The 18,021-nt window shown below is 35.2% G+C and overlaps 1 protein-coding gene across 1 annotated transcript in view; it reads left to right on the top strand.

The window, feature by feature from the left end:
- The window catches only part of PKN2 (protein kinase N2), a 133,918-nt gene that overhangs the window by 96,162 nt on the left and 19,735 nt on the right, over positions 1-18,021 (top strand). The window contains 11 exon segments of the mRNA XM_045291900.1: positions 1,230-1,415; positions 2,103-2,212; positions 8,672-8,815; positions 9,124-9,199; positions 9,862-10,030; positions 10,245-10,371; positions 10,977-11,107; positions 11,196-11,271; positions 11,353-11,459; positions 12,482-12,500; positions 16,453-16,460. Coding sequence (XP_045147835.1) covers positions 1,230-1,415; positions 2,103-2,212; positions 8,672-8,815; positions 9,124-9,199; positions 9,862-10,030; positions 10,245-10,371; positions 10,977-11,107; positions 11,196-11,271; positions 11,353-11,459; positions 12,482-12,500; positions 16,453-16,460 — 1,153 coding nt within the window.

Here is an 18,021-nt window from a genome sequence, read left to right as displayed (position 1 = left end):
GTAAGCTGTGTTCAACATCACAGCAGTTTCTGCGGCGTTTTTCATGAGCAGGGAATAAACTTTCACAACTTCACACTGTTCTCTTAAATTGGCCATCAAAAAAAAACAAGGTTCCAGCAAATCTGCTTTTATGAAAAATTTCTGTGTTGAGAGAACCTTCCCAGGCGCTGCCACTGGGTGCAGTAACACAAAGGGAGTTGCTCGCCTAGTGGAAAAACACAAACTATGATAGCTGTGCTCCACCCAGTGCAATTCTGTTTTTTGAAAGGAATTACCCTCTCCTATGAGGAGCCTTCAAAAGTTTGTGGTAATTTTTCATTTTGTTTTAATTCCATTTTTCCATGAACTTCTGAAAGTTCCTTGTTTCTAACTTTTGTTTGTTTACTACAATAAACATGTTATTTTAATTTTCTTTGTTGCATGCTTTAGCTATATGATTCTGCAATTTTTCCATGTAACATAGAAACAAGTATTCAACATGAATTTAGCCTCTGACTAATCTGACTAATCCCCTCTGACCATCGACCAGGTGAATAGCTTTGCTGTCATGCAGAATACATTGGAAAGTAGATTGTTGCAGATGCAGTTAGGTTAAAATTAAACAATTAACATTTTATCGTTTGATCTTCCTTTTGACAGATTTGAATTTATTCTAGTTTTTAATATTTTCTGCTGTGGTTTTCCTCAGTTTTACTTGGTTGTTGTTAGGTTTGTTTTGTTTTTTAATGTTTTTCTATATATATATAAAATCCAGGATAGGTAAATCTATACTGACAGTAACTGAATTAATAGTTTCCTGGGGGTAAGGTTGCGGGTGGGGGCTTAACAGTGATGAGTATAAGAACAAAGAAAATGTTCTAAAATTGTGATGCTTGTACAAATCTTCTTAATGTTAAGTTGTACAATTTATGAATTAAATGCGAATAAAACTTTTTTTAAAAAGAAAACATTCAGATACATGAGATGTTTATACAACTTGGTTTGTTTTATGCCCAACAGACAGCTCTTTGTACACGGTGTTCTTTTTTATAACATTTATTACTGCCTTTTCATTATGATTTTTCCATAGATTTTACTGATTTTCACAGGAAAAGTAATTACCTCACAGTTCCTTGGGATAAATTGTTTCAGTTGTTTTAGCAGATTTCGGTTTTTCAGTAGGTTACTAATTGCATAATTCTATATATTAAGCACTGATGTTCTTATTTTACATTTGTTTATGCTAACAGGTACTTTGGAAGTTCGCCTTATGGGCTGCCAAGATATCCTGGAGAATGTCCCTGGACGATCGAAAGCAACATCAGTGGCACTGCCTGGCTGGAGTCCAAGTGAAACCAGATCATCTTTCATGAGCAGAACGAGTAAAAGTAAAAGTGGAAGTAGTCGAAATCTCCTGAAAACGGATGACTTGTCCAGTTCAGTAACCAATTTTGTAAAAATTATATAACAAATTAGAGGACCTGTGTAAGCCATGGATGGCAGTGGGAACAAAGGAGAATGGAACGAGTCAAAGTTAGACAAAAACTTTAAAATGATAAATTCCACAGTTTAACTTAAAAATATTAAAACTATGATAACAGGAAATAAAAAGGCAACAAAGTAGTTTTTTATTGGAAATATACTAGAAAACTAAATGACATGTTGAACATCAATCTTTTTGCCAAATGAAAGGCATACAGATAGATGTATACTTACAGAAATACTTCTTGATTCTATATAGTTTTGTGACACCTTAAAGCTAACATTTAAATTTTGAAAATATGAATACTAACCCCTCCTAGATCCGGCATAATAACTAAGATACCAATTTAGTAACCTAATGATGGCTGAAATGGGTAGATGTGTTCTTGGTGGACACTGCATAGGATGGCAAACCAGTACTGTCAATTGTAGCACTTACTGCATATTTGTGTTTTATGACACCAGGGACAATTCAGGATAGAAGTCTAAGTGTATGTGAACCTTATGACTCAAAGGCTGCAATATTGATTATGAGAAACCTTGTTGTTAAAGATTAGTAAACTTTTGTTGCTATTGACCAACAGTACTTGTATTTTAAAACTTTTTAACTTTTTAAGCAATATTGTAAATTTTAATTGCAGATGATGTCTGTGCTGTTTTGAAGCTAGATAATACTGTGGTTGGTCAAACTAGCTGGAAACCCATTTCTAATCAGTCATGGGACCAGAAGTTTACACTGGAGCTAGACCGGGTAAGATATAAAACTTTTTATTTTATTTAGAATTTTTGCTATTTTTAGAATTTATTTAAGGAGCTTTACTCTTAACAGGATGAAATACGAATTTCGGTATCTTTGACAGTTCTCATCTGATGATTTATGCGTGAAAATCTTTTGCCTTAGTACCTTTTATGTGTGCAGTGTTTTAAAGATGTGCACTTTATATTATATCAACCTGAAAAGTTGGCAACTGGGTGAAATCTGATTGTGAAATGTAATTATTTATTTTAGTAATCTAACTACTAGGGTGGCTTTTGTGACTTGCAATTTATAGGTTATATTCTCAAAGTTGGCTTTGAAGTGGGTTGTCTGCATTGCATGGTTTTTGTCAGTTAGATGACTGACTAAAATCCAGTCTGTGCTGGTAGAACCTAACAAAAATTAACGTGGTCCACAGTAATTTTAAATCCAGGATACTAACCTTTATTATTTAAAACTATTTGTGTGTGGGAAGACAATATTAAAATTTAATCATAAAATTTTAAACTTTTATCATTTAATATATTTATTTATAGATGGTACATCTTTTTAAATTATATATAATAAAACAGATTTACAATGCTTAATGATAAGGTTTTTTTAAATGTTTGGCATTTACATTTTACAGTGTTTTTGAATATATCTTTTCCTTCATAGTCAGTACTCTGGTTCACCCCATCAACATTACTTACTTTGGTTTATGCAGAAGAGCTCTTTAAAGTGTTTTTTAAATTGTCCCTTTGAGAAGTAAAGTGTAACTGAACCAACCCATAACTATTTTCAATTGCCGCATAGGCATGCAATAGCTGGACAGTGAATACGGAAGACCGGACAGTTGATGCTTTTGAATTATGTTGAAGAACAATATTGACTATACCATGGGCTGCCAGAAGAATAAACAAATCTGTCTTGGAAGAAGTACAACGAAAGAATGTTCCTTACAAGCAAGGATGGCAAGACTTCATTTTGACAGGAGGGCCCAATTCAGAGAAGAGTATATCATGCTTATTAGTAAGCTTAAAAAAACCACCACTACCATCGACTCCTTGCTGACTCCTAGCAACCTTAGGGGACAGGTAGAGCTGCCCCTGTGAGTTTCCAAGACTGTCACTGTTTATGGGAATAGAAAGCCCTGTCTTTCTGTTGCAGAGCAAGTGGTGGTTTAAACATATCCTCATACCTTTATTTACCATTTGTATATCGGAAGAAACGTCTGTACAACTCCTCTGTCCAATTTTTAATCAGGTTGTCTTTTTGTTGTTGAGTTGTAGTACATTGTATATTCTAGACATTCAACCTGTCAGCCATATGAGGGGGCTTCAAAAAGTGCCTAGAAAAATAGAATTAAAAGATAGTGGAATTTTTCCACACACTTTTTGAAACCTTCTTCTGTGGTATCTTATTTTCTAGGGCTGCTATGACAAATGCCACAAATAGATGCCCTTAACAAACAAACTTATTTTCTCACAAACATAAGTCCAAATGTAGGATATTGGCTGTAGGAGAAGGCTTTCTATACCAGGATAAGTCCAAAATACTACTTCTCAGCCTCCAGTTCTCAGACATGTACCGGCAAGTCAGTTCTAACTCACAGCAGCCACACATACAACAGACAAACACACTTCCCATTCCTGCGCCATCCTCGCAGGGCTTTTTTATGTTTGAGCCCATTGGTGTAGCCACTGTGTCCATCCATCTTTTGGAGGATCTTCCTCCTTTTCCTCTCTACTAAAGAAGACCAAAAGAAGAACCGATGAATTTAAATTTTGCTGCTGGAAAAGTATATTGAAAGTATACTGCCAAAAGGACGAACAACTTCATTTTTGAAGAAGCACTTCCAGAATGTGCCTTAGAAGCAGGATGGCGAGACTTTATCTCATGTGTTTTGGGTAGATTCTCATATGTGCTTTGATTTATTTCAAGCAAAACATGTTGAAACATGTCTCTGCTATCCGGAGATGGCGGCAGATGAGGTTTGTCAGTAATATATTGATGCCCAGTTAGGGTACCTTCAAAAAAAGATCCAACTAAAATAATTGCTTTTGAGAAGATTGGCTAGGTTAGTTGAATTCAAGAAAGGTGAACTGTTGGGGGGGGGCTCCAAAAAGATTTTCTGGAAGGATCCAGGATGATCATGGGTGGTTAATAAGTTTCACAAAAATTGAAAAAGGCATTGATGAGGGAGGGAAAGTCTAGGAAAAATCACACTGAGGAATGTTTTGCATCATGACAGTGCACTTGCTTGTTCTCTGATGATAGCAAGGGCTGTCCTACAAGAAATGTCTTGGGAAACCTTACCTCATCTACCCGAGAGCTCTGGTTTTGCCCCTTTTGACTTAATTTTGCTCCCAAAACTCAAGCAGCGTTGAGAGGGAATACACTTTGAGTCCCCCGTGGAGGCTAGCACTGTTAATTGGATGTTGTGTGAATCAAATAGTGCAGAATTGGGGTGGGGGGTAGGGATAAATGGAAGCACCATCTTCAGAAGTGGATAGAACTAGATTTGCATATTGAATTTTCTGTATAATAGAGGTTTCTGGTATTTTAATAATGCTTTTGTACGAACCCTTGTAAAGGGACCTCTTTGTCTCATAGCAAAGTTTTTAAGTCTTTTCACTTTTCAACCTTTGTTTTGGATGTAATGTTTCGCAGTTTTTTTAAAAAATCAATTCTGTCTTTAGGTTGGGGATTTCATCTTATCTGTCTTTAGATAAAAGAGTTTCAAGTAATTGCTGATAAGGAATGAGTAATATTATTTTGCTGTGTGTTTTCTGTGTGACATATATTCTTACTGCCATTGCGTCTCTTCTGACTCATAATGACTATTTCTTCCAATGCCACTGACATAGTGTTGAGTTGATTTTTTTTTTTTTTTTTAGTGAATTAGTTCTTACCCTCCATTCCTTTTGTGTCTATTTTTAGATAGATTGTTTTGTTTTCTATATGGGCATTTTGTCAGATTTATAACTGAGGAATTGTTTTGTATCATGACAGTGTGCCTAATGGTAGCAAATTAAAACTTCATTTTCAATTAATGCCAGCTTAACTTCAAACTTATACAAGCACCCTACTTCTATAGTCTTCTCCTCCACCCTTATAGGGTACCCCCCTCCAATACATCATTACACATAATTTGTATAACAACAAAATTTATACTTTTAAAAGTATATTTGTTGTGATAAAGCACAACATATATACTTAAAGCAGGACATTATGTGTAGTTACCAACCTCAAATTACATAACGTTGAATTGTTTATTTGCCAGTTAAATTAATTTTGGTGTAAATTGATTTTCTATGCATGGCTTTAAATTATTGATTTCTTTTCAGTCTGAGAGACTCCTTTTAGTTTTAATGTAAGACATATCAAATTGTAATGAATTCTCTTGACTTTTGTGTGAGAGTATTTTAATTTTGCCATCATTCTTGAAAGACAGTTGTGCTGGACATGGAATTTTTGCTTGGCAATTCTTTTCTTACAGGGCTTTTAAATATATCATTCCATTATCTTCTAACCTGCAATTTTTCTGAGGAGAAATTGCTCTTTGTCTTGTTGAGGATTCCTTATGTTTGATGATTTGCTTTTCTCTCACAGCTTTCAGTATTTTATCTTTCATATTTGAGAGTTTGATGTGTGTCTTGGTATAGTTTTCTTTTAATTTATCTTATGTGGTGTGTGGTGAGTTTGTGTGTATAGACTTGTTTTTAATCAAATTTGGAAGTATTTTGCCATTATTTACTCAAATATTTTTCTGTCTCTCTTTCTTGGACTCTCATCGCATGATTCACTCAATGGTCTCCCATGATTCTGTTAGATACTCAAGTACACTGTCTTCAAGTTCTGTAATTAGTCTGCCATTTCACTTGAAATTTCCTGCTAGACCCCCACAAAACATTTCACTTAAATTACCGTATCTTTCAATTCCAGTAATTCTGATTTCTTCCTTTCTTTATTTTGTCTTTGTTTTAAAACTCATTTTGCTTATGTATTGTTTTGATTGAGTTACAGTTGAGCTGCAAGTGTGTACTTGATAGCCACACCTTCTCATCATGTAAAATCTAGAGGGTATTTTCACTGGGGTAGATACTTGCAGGTATGTAAGTTTACTAGAAGCTATTAAAAAGGCCAAAACCAAACCATTATGTTTTTGTAGTCAACTGCAACTCCTATTAATTACTGTTAGACACATAATCTTACAACAGTGGTGATCTTCAAGTAGATGCTTGGCTAACCATACAGGCAAAAACCGGTGTGTGAAGGAGAATGGACATATGCCCATGAGTATATATAGGTCTAACCAGTATTTGTATATGTGTATATTTACCTTTGCTGCAAAAGCATCCATGACTGTGGTGGAGCTTAACAGTGGAGGAAAATTATAGATATATCCAAACATTTTGAGGGATTAGTTGCTGGGCATGGCGACTCAGGATCATAGCCGTAAGAGACACCAATTGGCATAAGAGAGTTCAAAAAGGACATGTTCTGCATTGTACTTTAGTGCTCACAAAGTATCAGAAGCTTATGAGTAGCCATTTAAAGTGTAAATGTTGCACTCCCCACCTGGAGGAAAGAAGAGTGATGGACCCTGGAAAGCATGGAATGATTTAATTCAGTTAATGGACCACACAAACATTAGTCTCCACAATCTGGAGACCAGAACTAGACAGTGTCCAGCTACTGCTACGAGCTGCTCTGGAAAGGATCACATTAGAAGATCCTGGACAAAAGGAGAGAAATGTGAAAATGGAATTGAGAATTATAAAAGAGGCCAACTTACTGGTCAGAGAGAGTTTGGTCTCTCTCCACCACCACCACCACCCCACCCCGAATTATGACCTTTAATCAACTTTGAGGTCTGGTACCAAACACTTTGTGTTAGAATAATGAAACATTTAAGATCACAAGACAGCATTTACTTAAGGACAAAGTTCAAAAGGTTAGAAAAGAAGAGATGGAAAAAAAGAGTAAGTAGGATAAGTGAGGTTACATTTAGGGGATTGCAATGGGTGAGTTAAAATAAAATGTGTATGAATTATTGAATGTAAAACTGAAGATCTATTAACCTGACGTAATTCACAGTAATGTTTTACAAAATAAGCAGTGTAGTATAAATTATGAATTCCAAATGTGTATTTTCTTATAATTTATTTCCCAAGACCACTTTTCCAAAATATTGAAACCATATCTTGAATGTAGTGTTATGGTACTAGCACCCAACCCTCTTATATATGCTTGACATTTATTGTTCTTAAAATAATTATAGTCCTAAAAAGTCCCCACTAATGGCAAATATTTCCCCCCATGTGAATGCTAAGGCAGAGAGAAGGCTAAGGTACCTCTTGGACCACAAATTCCCTGCCATTAGTGTATTCTGATTTTTGTACTGATTGCCTATGGGACCTTCTGGTATATCGTATTTTCACCCATTTTTTCATCATATGTAAATTTTTATGTGTTGTGCTCGATAGCATCAACTCGCTTTGGGATTTAAAGTCAAAAGATATTTTGTTTGCATTTGCTGTTTAATCATGCATGCCAGAAGCTTATAAAATAAAATGTATAAGCTCACAAATTGAGATCTTTTATATTATTTTGTTGAGTCTAAAGAGAAAAACATTTCATTTTGGAGATCTCTAAAATCCTGAAAAAATAGTAGAAAACCTCAGATACTTTATAATTGAAATGCATATAGAATACTTTTATGATTTGACCTGAACCATCTGATGGATATTTGTTAATTGGTAGTTAAAACCGGTGTTTTTTAAATATTGACACATAGCATACTTTTTAATGCCTATTGAACATATTCTCATATGGTTACAAGTCCCTAGTTTTAGAACTTTAATGTGTTTGCTCATTTGATAATATTTAATGTGATTAGTTAACATCTTTCTTTATGAAACTTAGTGAGAAATTTTCCTTTTCCTCCCTACCTATGCAGGCTCCAATCATCACTGGTCTTGCTACCCAAAAATTCATTTGAGGATTAAATAACTTTTGAGGTGCTTATCACAATGTATGGAAGGGCTGAATGTAATTGTTTATCAGTGAGACAAGAAAATAAGGAAGCTTGAAATTGGTTCTTTGAGGCAAACACTGCGGTTGTTTATTGATAGTACAGCAACTGGAGGAGGGAAAGCCTCAAAATCGAACCTTTGGTAGGGAAAGGAGTTTCTGTAGCCATTCGATTTGATTGGGCGTTCTCAGTTATGTGTTGTTTAATCCCTTGCAGGATACTGACTGAATAGAAATGTTTTCCTTTACAATAAAATATATAAATACGTTAAACGTTAGAATACAATCGAGATATCACAACATTTTATTTAAATATACAACTTTTGTGTTATATTTGTTTGTTGTATTTGTATTTTATATTCTCTGTGGTGTTTAAGTGTGTCCAATGATGTCTTCACTGTTTTTTTATTTTACTTTATTTTTTAATTATCCTAGTCACGTGAACTGGAAATTTCAGTTTATTGGCGTGATTGGCGATCTCTGTGTGCTGTAAAGTTTCTGAGGTTAGAAGATTTTTTAGACAACCAGCGGCATGGCATGTGTCTCTATTTGGAACCACAGGGTACTTTATTTGCAGAGGTAAAAATGTATTTTATTAAATGCGCATAACTTTGAAGTTAAATACATATGCAGTATGATATAGAAATGGAGTATTAGGCTAAATGACAGATAACTTGAATTCTTGATTTAAATTCTTCCAGTAAATAGGTGTTTAGCTATTTAGTTCTGGAAACCATTTGGCTTCTCTTGGTTAACTTTTTCATTTAGAAGGTGAGACCAAATTGTATCTAAGATCCCTTTAGGCTTTCAAATCTTCAGTTTCATGAGTTTCATGGGCCATAAATCCAAAGCTATTTTTATGACAACTTGAATTTTCTTCACTGCAGGTTACGTTTTTCAACCCAGTTATTGAAAGAAGACCGAAGCTCCAAAGGCAAAAGAAAATCTTCTCCAAACAACAAGGTCATTGTTAAGAATCAAACACAGACTATTTCGATTATTTCTTAAATACAGGAAATACGAAAATGTCTGAGAAGTAGTCTATATTTGGGTCTTTTTTTGTATGCTTTTCTTCCCTCCTGTTTGTAATTTTTTATTTCTAACTTTGTTAAGTAATTTCTTAAATATGTACAGTTTTTTACACAAATAATGCACACCTCCTAAGTTTGTTTGACAGCCACACTACCAACCAGGTGTTCTGTTAGCGTGATATCTTTGTTTATTTTTTACAGCAACATGTGAAAAACTTAGTATAGCGGCACTTAGGAAAATATCACAAGGAAAATATCCTCAATTTATTGTAAGCAAACCCAGGCATCTTATTGATTCATTCATAAATATTGCACTTTGTTACTCTAAAACATAAAGATTTGTTTTTAAACTTTCACCACATATGAACATTAGACCTAAGGGGTGGGGGGGGAGAGCATGGGGACAACTAATAATTTCATGCCTATTTATTATGTACTAGCCTTTAATAGGGAATACACCAAAACTAATTTTTTAAGTGACAAATTTTGTTTGTTCTTCATAAATTATAAACTGATGAATATGAATTTTAAAATTAGGCTTTTGGTAATATGTAAAGATATTACTTATGTGCTTTATTCACAAAATATCCACAGGCAAAACATTTCTCAGAGCTCCTCAAATGAATATTAATATTGCCACATGGGGAAGACTAGTGCGACGAGCAATTGTAAATCATTCTGGCACCTTCAGCCCTCAAGCTTCTGTGCCTACTACAGTGCCAGTGGTTGATGTTCGCATCCCTGAACTAACGCCTCCAGCTAGGTATCTAAGATTTTATGCTTTATAGAATAATTATTGTGACATTCTTACATATTGGTTAAGTGAGTGTATTGAAAAATCTCATTTTTCAGAGTTGAATTTTGAAATTAGTCTTATGCTTTCTAAACAGATTTTAATTGTTTGCTTTCATTTTAAAGCTATTTAAAATATATACTTTTGATTACTGTTTTTGGTGTGTTATTTTATGTTCTATCAGTGATTCTACGGTAACCAAACTGGACTTTGATCTTGAACCTGAACCTCCTCTGGCCCCACTACGTGCTTCTTCCCTTGGAGAAATAGATGAATCTACTGAATTAAGAGTTTTGGATACACCAGGGCAGGTAAGACATTTTAAACTTTAATTTGTTTTTATCAAATGAATTAGCAGTAAAAGCAACATACTGAGGGAAATGTTCCTTTCAATTAATTAAAAACTGTTTGTATGTACAATATATGTATTGTTTCTTATAGTTTTTTTTTTAACCTAATTAAGAGCTAACAGAAGATTACCGGGTTCTTAATGTTGCCTTGCTGTTGGCATTAGCCTCTTCATTCATATGGACCAATAGAGATCGAACAGGCCTCTTAAGCTAAAAAAAACATATTTGCATGGTTGACAGTAGATGGCATGTTGCCCGATAAACTCTTCATGTTTACCTGTGATATTTTGTCATTTGAATATTAAGTGGAAAGCCAGATAGTCAATATCCTAAAGAAAATATTATACTTGGTTAACATTTCTGAGTATTTATGGATGATGATGATATATGATTTTTTTCATATTTTTAGATTAGTATAGGATTCATTATCATGAGAATGACTGGCTGATATCTCAGCCTTGCCTTTCTCACTAATATTTATCTTGACCATACAAATGTTTTTCTTTAGTCATATGAGCTTGTTTGTGAAAATTTTTATGGCTTATCAAGTATTTACTATTTTGCAGGATTCAGCAACTACTTTTTCTATTGAGAATGATACCAATAGTGTAATTCAAAAACCTCAATCTGATTATGAACCTGATCTTCCTCAGTCGGGTCTAGAGTATAGTAGTATTCGAGAACTTGAGGATGGAAGGTAAAACATTTATACAGTTTTGTTGTGACGTGTTTGGTCCGTACTTAGTTGCCTTTTTTTTTTTTTTAATTGAAATTTCTGTTTTTAGATCTCAGCAGAGGTTTCAGTTTAATCTGCAAGACTTCAGATGTTGTGCTGTCTTGGGTAGAGGACATTTTGGAAAGGTAATCTTTTGAAATTTTGTGCAGTAACTCCAAAATTAATGATAGATCAGCTGGGAAATGATCGTTTACATCTTATTTCAGGTGCTTTTGGCTGAATATAAACACACAAATGAGATGTTTGCTATCAAAGCCTTAAAGAAAGGAGATATTGTGGCTCGAGATGAAGTAGACAGGTTAGTTCTCTAAAGGTGAAATTGCTTGTTTTTCTGAAATTTTAATTTAGTTATTGAGTATATGTTTTAGTACCAAAACTGTCACATTTCTTGGTGTATTACATGAACTAGATAAATTAATGTGCTTGCATTTGACATAAAATAGACACCATAATTAAATACAGGATTCATTACCGCGCGCCCCCCCAAATTCCTTCTTTCCCTTCTTTTGACAATTAACTGATCATCAGATTCCCAGAGAACTTACATTTGAGATGTTAAAGTGTTTCTCTTGAATAAGAAACCATTCATTTATATGTGTTGGGTTAGTCAAAACTCCATTTCTTCTTAATGAAATAATGAACTCATTTATAGAGAATATGTAATTAAATAATATACTTAGAAGCTCTAAGGAAGATACTGTTGAATCCCATGAAAAAGCTTATGTGTGCTACATTTAAAAACATATCTTAGATATTATTTATTGCTGCTGTTACTGAAATACCACAAATCGATAGGTTTTATAAACAGAACTTTGACTTTTTCTTCACAGATTAGAGGACTAGCAGCCTGAATTCAAGGTGCTTGTTCTAAGAGAAGGCTTCCTCTGTACTGGGAGATACCTTGTCTCTTTAGCTTTTCTTTCGCTCCTTGGTGGTGATGTTCATGTGGCATGGCGTCTCTGATCCTTTCTTTTATAGCTCAAAAGAAATTGAGCTATGGCACACTCTATAACAATGCTGTTACATTAACATCACAGAGAAAATCCATACCCAGTTGGGATTGTAACCACACGTGTAGGATAAGAATATATAGCACACTCTGAGGGTAAGCGAAGAGGGGAGAAGGGGAGGGGGAATAGGGAGCGGATAGCATTGATGACTGTATAACCCCACTGGATGGGCTCAAACAGCAGAATTGCATGTGAATGGATATATTGAATTGTGTAAGATAGGGCCAAAATTTAAAAACTGTTATAAGGAAAGTAATAATAAGGGTTCTTGGTAGAGGAGGGAGGGGTTAAAGGGGACCTGATATCCAGGAGTTCAAGAAGAAAGAAAGTGGTTTGAAACCATTGTGATAGCAATTGTGCATTACTGCTTGATGTGATTGAACTATGGAATGTTATGATATCTGTAAGAGCTTCCAATAAAATGCCTGTGTGGCTCGCAGCCCAAGGCGTAATCACTACACCACCAGGGATCCTCCTGGGAAACTCAGAGTATGGAAAATGGTGTGACCACCACAGAATGAGTGAGGGTGACACACTATAAAAAATGGAAACCAATTTTCACCGAGTAGTCTGTAGAAAATGTTTAATGGGAACCTAATTTGCCATGTAAAGTTTCACCTCAAACACAGTATTTTTTAAGTGTATGTGGAGATGCGTCCACATCAATTTACATTTATTAAACCCAGAGATTTAAGATGCTATACGTATTTTTATGGATTGAAATATGTCCCACCCAAAATATGTCTATGTATTCTTTTTTAAAACTAATTAATCATTTTATTGGAAGCTCTGTTGTTTCTGTTAAAAGGTAACCTCAAGGGATAATTTCGGTTTAAGGCTTGAAAAGTATTCCTGGACAATACATGCAACACCTAAACTCTCAGAACTCTGAAGGTAAAAATTGTCAGAGACTAGAGAATATACTTTTTTGAAAGACTATTTTACAAAATTAGCATGGAGTGATAAAAATCTAGAAATTGTTATATAACAGATGGTGTATTTCTTATTGAGCGAGACTTTCCAGTTGAGACCTACAAGTATTTATCTTGCACTACTTTAGCTCATCCCACCCACTGCTGTCGAGTTGATCCCCATTCCTCACAGCCCTGTCTGTCGGGGGCGCATCGCCTAATCTTTCTCCCTCAGAAACTGCTGGTGGTTTGGAACCACTGACTTTGTGATTAACAGTCTATTGCTTATCCAACAGCACCACCAGGAAACATCTATTTTACAAATGGAACGTGTAGCCCCACGTAATAGAGAAGGAAGCCTGACTTCTAGTTCTGATTATTGTTTTTAATGATTTAGCATTTCATTTAACCTCTCTTGGTCTTGGTTAACCTGTTTAAAACAAAAACTGCCATCCAGTCAATGCTTACTCATTGCAACCCCATAGAACAGGGTAGAATGCCCCCTGTGAGACTGTAACTGTTTATGGGAATAGAAAGCCCCTTCTTTCTGTTGCAGAGCTGCTGGTGGTTTCGAACTGCCGGCCTTGCAGATCGCAGCTCAGTGCACATCCACCAAGCCATCAGGGCTCCCAGCAGTTAACCCATAAATTGAAAAAGTAAACTTCTTGGTAATTACTTGCCTTACTAGGCTGTATTATGGTAAGGAACTTGTTGTTTTTGTTAGGTGCCACTAAATCAGTTCCTACTCATAGTGACCCTATTTACAGCAAAACAAGACACTGCCTGGTTCTGTACCAGCCTCACAGTTGTGTAAGCCCATTGTTGCAATCACTGTATCAGTCCATTTCCTTGAAGGTCTTCCTCTTTTTCTGCCCTTCTATTTACCAAGTATGATATCTGCAATAATCAGCCAGGGAGGCCATATCTGACTTCCTCTGGCTTCCCTATTGCCACAAGGTAGGGGTCACACATGCTTCCATGCTCCATCCTTCTTTGCCTACTCAGACTCAGACCATTCCTCTCATGCCATTCTATATGCTGGGTTCAATAATTTGTGGCTGTGGCTACAAAGTGTACACTCTCTTAATTATGAATATTGTATTGTCTGTGAATTCATTAGGGAAGTCAGTAGATTTCCACAAGTCAAGGTCAGCAAACCGTAAGGATTTAGTCATTGGTTTCCTCAGCCAGCAGCCAAATCTCTCCTCAATTCTCAGTCTCTCAGCCACACGGTGCCTTGGCCTTTGCCTCCATGGGCCACCTCTTGCACAGCTCCATAGTCTCAGGCCAGAGTGGGAAAAGGTATCCCATAATCTCTGTACTGCTCATTCTGAGTCTCTGTGCCCAGTCTCTGGTGCATCTAGTCTAGGTGGCCTCCATCACTTCAGATGGAGATCTTGAATATGCTCTTTCAAGGTCCTCGTGGTTATCTTTCTCTGCCTCTGCTTTAAAGTTGGCTCATCCTTAAAACTGAGGGGTAACTAAAACTGACCAATCCTCTCTTTAAGTGCTATAAAGGCTCTTATTTGCCGTAGTCCTGTACAATCATTTGATGAGAGTTGCAGAAACTTGAGTAGAAGAGCCATATTAAGAAATTCCACTTCACCTCAATGCCCTTTCTGGAACTGGGCTTTTCTAGTAACATGACCAAAGTATGTGATAATGGAGGCTCACAATCCAGCCTTCCAAGGAACATTTTGGATACACTGATTTTGCTCTTTTGGCGGGCAGTCTGTAGTATTTTCATTATTCTTTGCAGCACCGTAATTCAAGCACATCAGTTTTTCTTCAGTCTTCTTTACTAAGAGCCCAATTTTCATATGCATATTCTCAGAATAACATTCTTGCTCTACAACACTTTAAAGAGGTCTATATAGATGTATAGATTTACTGAATGTCATGTGTTTCTTGGCTACTGTTTCCCTGATCATTGATTGTTGATCCAAGCAAGATGAAATCTTTGACAACTTCAGTCTTTTTTCTGTTTAGATCAAATTGTTGGTGTCTGGGTTTAGGAGGCATTAGTTTGAACAGATGGGTCTCCCCCAACCCCCACTTTTTAGCCCCTTTATTTTTCACTGCTTCTTATATTTGTCATACACTTCAAAATAAAACTTTTTGATGGCTAAAACTGCTTATAGAGAATATTCCTACGTGTTTTAAAAATATCCTGAACACCATATTGCATGCTTGGAGCTATACAAAGTTCATAGTTAAGTACAATGACAAGATAATGGAATTTCTTCACAAACTTTTTCACGCCCCCTGGCAATTTTATGTTGCATAAGCAGGTGGTTAAAGAAAAGCTTTAGTCCCATTTTCAGTCTATTCAAATGGCAGCAGTGGAAGGGGCAAATGCTTTCCATTACTGGAAAAATGTTTATCTCTCTGATTTGGAAATGGAAAATTCATTTATTTCTTAAAATAGTCAGACATTAATCTTATGTGGTTTATATAGCTTTCTGATACATTGTTCATACTTTAAGACCAGTCATTTTAGAAAATATTTTTCAGTTAAGTCTAAATAGAATAATATTAATGTTGCATTAAAGCGTATTTATCAAAAAATAAAGTAATCACGAGAAAGACTGGTACTAATAAAGAGAAGTGGACAATTCTGGAGTGAAAAATAAAGAAGGTACAATTAGAGGAAGGCAAGAAAAAGTCAATTAAAAAAATCAACCAGTATATGTTTTAGTTGCTTATCTTTTTATTTAATTACTCATTCGAAACCACCAGCGACTTCATAGGAGAAAGAAGGGGCTTTCCACTCTTGTCTACAGTTACAGTCTAGGAAATTCACAAGGGCCATTTTACTCTGTCCTATAGGGTCACTGGGAGTCAGCTTCGACTCTACGGCAGTGAATGGTTGTTGTGTGTGTGTGTGTGTGTGTGTTGGTTGTTTTTTTTTAGCGTGGACCGTGAATAGCTCAAATTAAGCTTGTTATTGCTAAGTATTATCCTTTATAGTATCTGATTTCTTTAATCATATCAATTTTTTAAAAGGTATTCCTAAAATACCTGTTTGTTAATAACGGTTCTCTTACATAGCCTAAAGTTTCTTTCTAATTATATTATTTTACTTAGAAAATTGGCCTTTTTTTTAATAGATCACAGAATATTATGAATCGGTCTCTTTCTAAATGAAAAGTAATTATAGATTAACTCCAAAATAAAGTAAATTATATACAAGGATATCCTCCCTACCTACCATTAGTAGAGCATTCTCTTTTTCCCCCATTTCTGAGTAAGGATGTTAAATTTATATTATTGTAATATCTTCTCGTTCATTCTCCCTTTTGTACTAATTCATAATTCAAGACAATGGGATAGGGTTAGGGGTACAGTTTTTTAACATAATAGAATAAAGCACAGTTGACTATAGAATTCAGTCCTGTGGTATTAGCCTTGTTAATGATGTGATTTCCTACTGATGCAAATAATGCCATTTTTAAGTGCCTGGCATATCTAATAATATGAATTCTGGAGAAAGTGCACACAAAAAAACATTATGATGAGACTTGCTTATCTAGTGAGGTAGACAAGACACAAATACTTAAAAGATGTAAGTAAAAGGGTTGACATATTTGAGTTAAAAATAAGCAACATAGGCAATAGCAGTTCCTGAAAGGAAGAAATCATGATGAACTGATGAATTTAGATAGGGATTATAAAGGAATTGGATTTATACTTTGTCTTTTACAGATACAGGTATTTTAGAAAATGGAGAGATGAGAGAGGACAATCTAGACAGAAAGGTTATGGACAGAAGTAATCAAGTTTAAAAGTTTTGAATAAGATTAAATTGTCCCGTGGGTTTTAAGGAGAGTGTTCTAGCTAGAGAAGTACCGGACAAATTGAACATACTTGTGGTGTACTATACAATATGTACTTAAACTTATTTGGAGGTCCTCTTTTTCTTTGTCCTGAACTACACCCACTATTGACAGTTCTCGTTAACTAGTTTTAGTTAGTGAATGGCATTAAACCCATTTTAAGAAATATTCTAACCAGTGAGCTTTAATCTTTTATTTCACGTGCATATTCAATATAAGTCTAACCTAACATCTCTCAGTGCACATAATGGATTTGCTCATAAATACAAACCACTGACAAGAAAGAGACCATGTTTGTCCTCTGATACTGTTGTTAGGTGCCATAGAGTCCATTTCCACGCCGAAGGGGCCCCAGGTGAGTGAGCAGGCTATCCTAAGCTGAGCTCTCTTCAGAAGCAAATTACCTGCCCCTTGGTCTCCTGCAAAGCTGCTGGGCCGGTTCCATTGGCCAATCTTTACTTAACCTCCTGTCCCATGGGCGCCTTGTTTGTCATCAACTCGAGCCTAAAACAGTTTACCAGTTTTGTCCATCTGAATATTTGATCTACAATAGGTACAACTTAGATTGCCTTCTTAAACTGGATGCTTTTATACCTATTTCTTAGATCTTAACCCAAAGCAAATATTAATGACATTATTATTTTCCAATGAAATGTAAACGGTGATGAAAATTAAAATTATTTTTAATCTTTAGTGAATTGTTTCTAATAATGTTCTCAGTTGTAGTAATATTTAGAAACTTTGCAAACATTTTCAAAAATAATCTCAATATTTAACAATGAACCAATTTTCAGGTTCATGAGCTAGAAAACTATACAATATAGTACTAAAAATTGCACTCTTTTTATACCCTGCAGGTAGACTTTTGAGTGTTTTCAAAATTATATTCCATTTTTTTAGTCATCACACTACCACCTGAGTCTCCAGATAAATGCTGTATCATTGAAATTAGCATTTTAAAAGAGTCTTTCTCAGGAGGCCCCAGTGAAGGATTACTGTCCTCTAACACCACAGTTTTACTTTGCCATTTTGGAATAAACAAACAAAATCGTAACCAAACTTTAAAAATGATAGCATTGTCAAATTTTCTTTCTACTCTCAAAAGCAAAAAAAAAAAA

This window comes from Echinops telfairi, unplaced genomic scaffold (genome assembly GCF_000313985.2).
Source record: "Echinops telfairi isolate 266 unplaced genomic scaffold, ASM31398v2 ScPeMD7_443;HRSCAF=831, whole genome shotgun sequence".
Classification (NCBI taxonomy): domain Eukaryota; kingdom Metazoa; phylum Chordata; class Mammalia; order Afrosoricida; family Tenrecidae; genus Echinops; species Echinops telfairi.
This window is presented reverse-complemented; position numbering and strand designations above follow the sequence as displayed.